This window comes from Geotrypetes seraphini, chromosome 8 (assembly GCF_902459505.1).
Source record: "Geotrypetes seraphini chromosome 8, aGeoSer1.1, whole genome shotgun sequence".
NCBI lineage: Eukaryota > Metazoa > Chordata > Amphibia > Gymnophiona > Dermophiidae > Geotrypetes > Geotrypetes seraphini.
In genome coordinates, this window is record NC_047091.1 from 69,041,453 (window position 1) to 69,049,338 (window position 7,886).

The 7,886-nt window shown below is 38.5% G+C and overlaps 1 protein-coding gene across 1 annotated transcript; it reads right to left on the reverse strand.

Annotated features, from left to right (window-relative positions):
* Positions 1-5,842: 5,842 nt before the first annotated feature.
* LOC117365462 (galactoside 2-alpha-L-fucosyltransferase 2-like) lies at positions 5,843-7,321 on the reverse strand. The gene is made up of 2 exons (XM_033955939.1): positions 7,183-7,321; positions 5,843-6,973 (listed from the first exon to the last, which is right to left on the reverse strand). Exon 2 carries the CDS (start codon positions 6,929-6,931, stop codon positions 5,843-5,845), a length of 1,089 nt encoding a protein of 362 aa, XP_033811830.1. The 5' UTR covers positions 6,932-6,973; positions 7,183-7,321.
* Positions 7,322-7,886: the final 565 nt, after the last annotated feature.

Consider the following 7,886-nt stretch of genomic DNA (forward strand, 5'->3'; position numbering starts at 1 on the left):
ATCCTCTCTCCACCACAATTTCTCTTTCACCAAAACTTCGTCTACCTTTCTTTCTCTACATAGAACCCTCCGTTTTATAAATTATCTACTTATTTCCTTTTTTCTATTTCATTACTCCTTTCAATTTACTCCCTCCATTCCCCTACTTTCCGGTCCAAGTACAATGTCTTCTATCCCCACCATTTGGGGCCGCCGACCTCCTAAGTCCACATTCCATAAAAATCAAACCATAATTCGCCCTAGACACTACATCTCCTTACCAATTCATTCTCTATCTAACCTCTGTCTCAATCAACCTGACTCCCCTTCCAAATTCAATTTAGGCCTAATAAACGTACGTTCCATAAAAAATAAATATCATTTAATCCATGACATCATTACTCAACATAATCTCCAAATCTTATGTATTACTGAAATCTGGTTAACTCAGGGAGAAGAAGCCTATATCACTCAAGCCTGTCCTCTCAACTACAAAGCAATTTTTCAACCCCGCCCAAACAAAAAAGGAGGCGGTTTAGCTGTTATATATCATTCCTCAATCCCTCTTCAATCAAATACCTCTAATTCATTCTCTTATGCTCCCATTGAAACTCTCCAATTTTCAATAAAACACTCCTCTTCTCTTAACTTTCTTCTTATCTACCTACCCCCGCCAGTATCTAAAACCTCACTTTCTTCCCTTATTTCCACCATATCTGATTTTAATATCGCCTATCCTGACTCCATAATCCTCGGAGATTTCAATATTCACTTTAACTCTCTTAATCACTACAATACCTCCGAACTCTTAACCTTGCTCACTGATCTATCACTATCCCCTCTCAACCATATGCCTACACATTCTGCTGGAAATACTCTTGACATGATTCTATGTCCAACTGCTATCAACCATCTTTTTCATAATTTTGATTTTCTTTCTATTCCATGGTCAGACCATACCTTGATTACTTGGCAACTAGACCTTCCAACACATTCTAACCATGTCCAACAAACAAATAATGTCCCTTTCACCCGCAACATTAATAATATAACGCTTTCAGCTCTCCAGTCTTCCTTTGACCTAAATCTTAAAGATTTCTCCTCCCTTTCCGTCACTGAACAATTTTCTCTTTGGGAAACATCCACAAAATCCCTATTAAACTCTCTGGCTCCCAAATCTGAAAAAAAAAAAACCCCACCTCTAATCAATCCTCAAAGAAACAACAACCCTGGTACAACGAAAATCTGGTCCTTCTCCGCCGTCAACTTCGGTCTGCTGAAAACAAATGGCGTAAAACACACCATAACAGCTATCTCCTTCTCTATAAAGAAAAAGCCTGTCATTATAAAAAAAAAACATTCAACAGACTAAAAAAGATTATTATTCTAAACTTATCTCTTCCACTCGTAATTCTTCTACCCTTTTCAGTATCGCTCAGTCACTTTCAAAATATTCTAAAAAAACCCAAAACCTACCTGTCTCAACCTTACCATCTGCAGATGAATTATCTCAATTCTTCGACGCAAAAATCAAAACTATAAGATCACACCTCGGACCTTCATTACCTATTTTCTCTGCCCAAACTAATAATGAATCTACTCAACTACCTTTCAGCTCCTATACTAATTTCAAAATGCCTTCACTAGCTCATCTATTCCTTATCTTACAATCCTTAAACTCCCCCAATAACCTTTCGGAAAGCATTCCCCCAATACTTCTTAAAAAATTTTTCTCCTTCTTCGGCCCATATATATGGGAAATGATTTCCAAATCTTTTTCTGACAGCGTTGTCCCTGTCGCTTGGAAAACAGCTCTTGTTTTTCCAAAACTCAAATAATACAATACAGATTCCTCTTTAACTAACAACTACCATCCTATTGCCAATCTACCTCTAATCTCTAAACTTACAGAAAAATTTATTCATTCTCAACTATCAGAATTTTTCGATCAAACTCACGCTTTACATCCATATCAAACCGGCTTTCGTGCTTCACATTCTACAGAATTATCATTACTCAGCCTTATCACAACTATACAATATTATCATGACCACCTAAAATCCGTTTTACTAATTTCTCTCGACCTATCTGCAGCCTTTGATACCATAGACCACTCTCTTCTACTATCCAGATTAAAAGACTGTGGTATTACAGGTCACGCTCTTACCTGGTTTATATCTTACTTTCATGAACGCAGTTCTAAAGTTCACGTAAAAAACGAAACTTCCTCAACCATATCACAAACTTTTGGAGTGTCTCAAGGTTCTGTTCTATCTCCGTTATTATTTAATATCTTCCTATCTCCTCTTCTCACTTTAGCCCAATCAATAGGATTTACAATTTTCGCCTATGCAGACGATATACAACTTCTCCATCCAATCAATACTACAAACATCTCAGATGTAAAAGAAATAAACAATAAATTGGATATTATAAGCGACTGGCTCTTCTTAAATAAACTTTCACTCAATATCGATAAATCCTGTGAACTCCTTCTTCCTATCAAAACATCCGAATCACTATTAGGAACAATCTCTATTAAATCTCTACCACTACAAATGGAAACTAAAATTAAACTACTCAGCGTTATCTTTGATAGAGAGCTTACTTTTCATGACCACATAAGTTCAGTCGTAAAAATTTGCTTCTTTAAACTACGCATTATTCGTTCACTCAGCTCTATTCTGGATACCGACTCAATCAATATTCTGATTCACTCCTTAGTTATCTCCCATTTAGACTATTGCAACTCTCTCTTTAATGGACTACCCCAAAAAGAACTACGACGATTACAACTTATACAAAACACGGCAATAAAACTTATCTACAAAAAAGGTAAATTCGAGCACGTCACTCCTCTTCTCAAAGAGGCTCATTGGCTCCCTATCACCCACCGCATCATCTTCAAAATTATCCTACTCTCCTTTAAAATCAAACTCTCTCACCTGCCTTCATTTCTCGATAAACTTTTAATACCACAATGTTCCCCCCGCACTCTAAGATCAACGGACCAAAAACTTCTTTTCATTCCATCCTTAAAAGAATCCTATTATACTCGGAAAACCAACTTTGCAATAACTGCACCCACATTATGGAACTCTCTTCCACAGTATCTCCGCGACGAACAACAATTACCCAAATTTAAGACTAGCCTTAAAACTTTCTTATTTCAAGATGCCTTCGATAGGTCCTAATATTAATTTTCTTTTTTTTTTTTTTCCTTTCTCTTCTGTTTTTTCTTTTCTTCTTGAACAAATATTTACCTCAACAATGCGTCCCTACCCTTCTCGTCTTATCCCTACCCCTCTTTCTCATTTCATCTAAATTCTGTAACTTTTCCCTCCCTCCCCTTTTTATCCTCACTTTCTAGTTTGTCAGTCTACGTCATTTATGTTCACTTCAGTAAGTGCATACTTTCTATGCACTTACTATCATTTCTTTCTATTTTTAAATTTTATTGTTAACCGGTCAGACATTTGTTTTATGATCGGGATATTAAAAACTAATAAACTTGGAAACTTGGTATCTGTCTGCTTCATTACACCATTAAAAAAACAAAAACAAAACAAAGTGGTATCTTCAGACTATCATTGCAATGAATGTTTTTTTAATGATTCAGATAAAATTTCTGGTATTTTGCCATCTTTTACTCATTTGCTTTGGGTCTGAGAAAGGAGGGAGTGAGCATTTGAAAACTGCTCATGAGATGGATTAGGTCAATACTCTATCATATTATATTTAGAGACCGCCCTTTTCCCCAACTATGGAACGCAAAGCATTTATCTCAATAACAAACTGATGGAGAACAATTTAAAAGGGCAAATAAAAAGGAATTTATTTATTTACTTTTGTTCAAAATCTGCCGTTTTGCTCTACTGGTAGTTTGCAGATGCTATTCTAGTCACTGGAGGGTGCATTGCTTCAGGAATCAGTATATTTAACTGCAGAGATGCTCAGTGCTGCCCTCCTGTAGCAAATGTCTAGCATAAAGGCTGAATCATTTTTTCCCTACCTGAGCAGAGTTTCAACATCACTCCCACCACCATGGAAAAACAAAATAAAACAGGTGTTTAATGTGGAAACAGAGTGGGAAATGTAAATTAGTCAAAACTGGACACATTTAAGGAAAGGGGAACTGAAACCAAAGGATAAGAAATTGGAAAGTTGCAACCTAAGACAGTGGATTACCAGAGATACGGATCGCAGCAAATACATTACATTACATTAGTGATTTCTATTCCGCCATTACCTTGCAGTTCAAGGCGGATTACATAAGCATTGTCATGATATTGCTAATACATAAGGCGGATTACATAAGAATTATTAAATAAATAAGGCAGATGTTGTCATGATATTTGGAAATACATAAGGAGTAGATTGAACTTTTTTTTTTCTGAGATAATCTGGTTGTGTTATATAGGTTTTATGTATTTTTTGAAGAGTAGGGTTTTAGTTTCTTTTTGAAGGTTTTGTAGTCTGTGGTCGATGACAGCAGATTGGTGAGTTATCTGCAGGAGTGGGAAAATGGAAAAATAGAAATGTAATTGCTAGGAACAGTTACTCTATTCATAGATGACTACAAGGTGTTGAGGATAGTAATTTTCAATGTAGAAAGATGCAATGAAATAACATCTCACATCCGCTGGGAACTTTGTAAACACTTTAGCATCATTGGACTGGAAAAGCACTGGGGGACCTACAACCCTAAGAGAATTCTCGAGAATGAAGAGGTTATGATCACCCATTCTGACCATTAAAAAGCTGGATGCAAAGAAACTGGACACAGTGGTGAAAGAGAAAACCCCCAGATGGGCATTAATCGGCAAAGTTATCTGCCCTTAGCGATAACTCTATAAGCTGCAGGAAAAGAAAGAAGATCCTCAAGTGCGAAGAGATACAGTCAGAGTAGTTGCCAGATTTTACTTTAGTAAAATTCAGATCCCTAGACCCGCCCCCCCCAGTTCCACTCATCCCTGCCCTGTTACACCGCAGTCCCGCCCCCATGGCCTGTGCAAAGCCAAGGATATGCAGTCACCTAAAATGAGATTTACCATTTTCTGGACAAGCAAACCCCCACAATTTCTGATTTTTTCCATTGCTGATGACAGTGTGTAGCCTTCTGCAAGAGAGCACACAAGCAACGATATTGGACTGCATATTCTAGCAAAAGTGACCCATTTGGAGACACTGCTCCTGAGAGAAATTGACTTATCTGTCTGTTCTGTAACCAGAGCATTTAAAAAAAATTTTCTAATATCAAAAACACACTACTTTTCTATGCCCTTGGATTAAAGGTGGTTGTCACTTATTATTGCATCCCTCCACCTCACCAAACTCCACCTGCAGTTCTCTGTTCAGCTGTTTGATATGTATTCTCCAGTTGGGTATCTGTTTCATCACTGAGTTCTTCCTCCAGCCATCCGTGCTGTATTCATATTTGACATGGCCTCAGGCTAGAGGGATCTGAAATTTACAATGGCAAAACAGTTGTGTTCTATTGATTCTTTTTTTCATATTCCAGGAAGATGGGAAAAGTTAAAACAAACCTGTGTCATCTAACTATAAGTAATTTAAAGAAACAGTATAAAATACAATTTTTTTTTTAAAAAAAAGCAATACTATATATGAAAGTACGACAATATCACCATTGTCACATGGCAGATTCTCCTTCAATAATCCTAATCTCCCCTCTCCCCATTACAAAGACTCTATAGCGGCTGCCATTTGGCAAATGCTCCGATGCCCATTGAATCCCTATGGGCATCGGAGCAATTACTGTGGCCCGCCGCGATAATCGCCTTTGGAAAAGAGACCTTATTCTGGAGGTGGTGTTGGGTAAGTTTGGGGACAGGACCGGTTTCATTCATTCTACAATGCTTTTAGTTACTGGGATTGTTTGTTCCTTTTGCAGTTTAAGAAGAGGTGAGAGGTCAGCAGGGATCCCCTTCCACTCTGGTAAGAAGGCAGCATCATAATGGAAGACTTTCAAGAAGTTAGACTCTGGTAGAGTGAAGTTGGTGAGGTAAATGGTCTCCCCTCCTGCCATGTAGCTTGCCCAGTAACCAAAGGTGCCAATAGTCATGATAGTGTGGTTACAATGAGCAAGGAGGGCAAAGTCCTTCCCAGGTGAAGACTCCACCCCATCCACAGAGAAGTAGACGTCTCCTCTAGAGGCATCAATGTTCTCCTTACACCACTGTATCTCATTACTGGCCACCACAAAGATGGGTTCTTGATACTTATTACGGAAATAGCTCATCGCCTTCTCCAGGTAAGTCTTGTCTGCCACTACTCCTTTCCATGTGTTGGGCATTGTATAGACGTAATCCCCCCTTCGTACGTGGACCCCAATGAAGGTGGCATTCTTCCTTTTCCCTTTTACTTGCTCTAAATAGTTATTGGTCGCATCTCTGATGAAGTAATGGAAGGTGAACTCCCGGAGGATCTCCTCTCGGATGTGGTGGTAGAAAGTCCATGAACAAGGGTAGCCTGTGAGTTTCACATATTCCCCTTCAATGTGCTTGTATTCCTCTGACATCCAGTCATGGACCCAACGGTTTTTCCAGGGTATCTTACTAACCACTTTCTTATGTATCACTGGGAGGCTGATCCTGAAGATTGGGGCCAGCCAATCATAGGTTTCCTGCTGGATGTAGGCTTCATAGCCATTGAGTTTAGCCAGTGCATACAGAGTGGCAAACTGGCCCATCTGGTTGCCCAAACGACCACTCGAATTCACTGTCCAAATGCCATTTCTTTTCTTGTGGACTTTGCAATCTTCAGTCCTGTTGCTGTCCTCTGTACTTTCCGCCATGGGGCACTCACTTTCTTTGAATTGGGAGTAACTAAGTATTTTCCTCAGTTCAGTGGTCCATTTAGCTCGCAGGAAGATTACAGACAGGGTACAGATAAGCATAAGGAGGATGCCGAAACTGTAACCCTTGTGGGACATCACTAAGACTCCCTTTCCTCTTTACCGCAATCTGTAGATGGTCTAGAAAGGAAAAATGGAAGAGATGAGTGGTGGTTATGACTGAAGAATTACAGCCAAGGTTCTAAGGAGATGTGGAAGATTAAACCAAAATACTCCTGTCACAAATGGACATCCCCCGCCCCCCCCCCCCAAGCTGAGCACTGATCTGCTTCATCCATCCAGGACAAACTTGAATTGGAAGCTACAGAGACAGGGATCTATTTACTCACCTTGAGCAACAGCTGGAAAAGGCATGAGCCAAATCCCAATAATTAACAGTAATATACCACAATTCAGAGTCCGGCAGAGTTAATCTGACTTAGCAGCATCAGCTGTACTCAGGCCTCATTCAGCAATGGCCAACCTGTCCAAGATACAAAGTGCACACCTTCAATCCCCTCCTGGAAATTCAAAACCACATCATCCTTTCCTCCCCCACCAGCCCCCTCCCTGGTGGGTTCCTGAGAGTCAAAGGTGAAACTGTGTGAAACAGCCAAACTGTGTACCAGTTTTCTCAACTTCTAAAGGCCCTGTGTGTGGAAAAGATTTATCTGAACCTTATCAGTAAACAATCTTGAGAAACTTAGAATTAAATGTTTATATAGGTGCTTACTATTTCTTTATAAAAATGAAAAATATGACATTTGCACTTTTGGAAGGTTATGAATATACTTCATCAATAACTATATAATAATTTTTGATGGGAAAATGTGTTGATCTTATTATATATTCTAAGGATTTTAAGTGATGTATAAAGTGTAAAATGTATTTTTATTGTATTCACTTAATGAAAGTATTATAAATGAATAAAGATATAAATAAATAAATAAATAAATAAATAAAAAGAATTAAATGTCTCCCTAGCAGATGTCAACCTTTATCTCCTTTGATAATTTTTTTTATTGATTTCCTAATGTTTTGTTCCAGGCAGGCA

What these genes read in the sequence shown, in the direction of transcription:
- LOC117365462 (XM_033955939.1), bottom strand. Translation starts at nt 6,931, where the DNA reads ATGTCCCACAAGGGTTACAGTTTCGGCATCCTCCTTATGCTTATCTGT.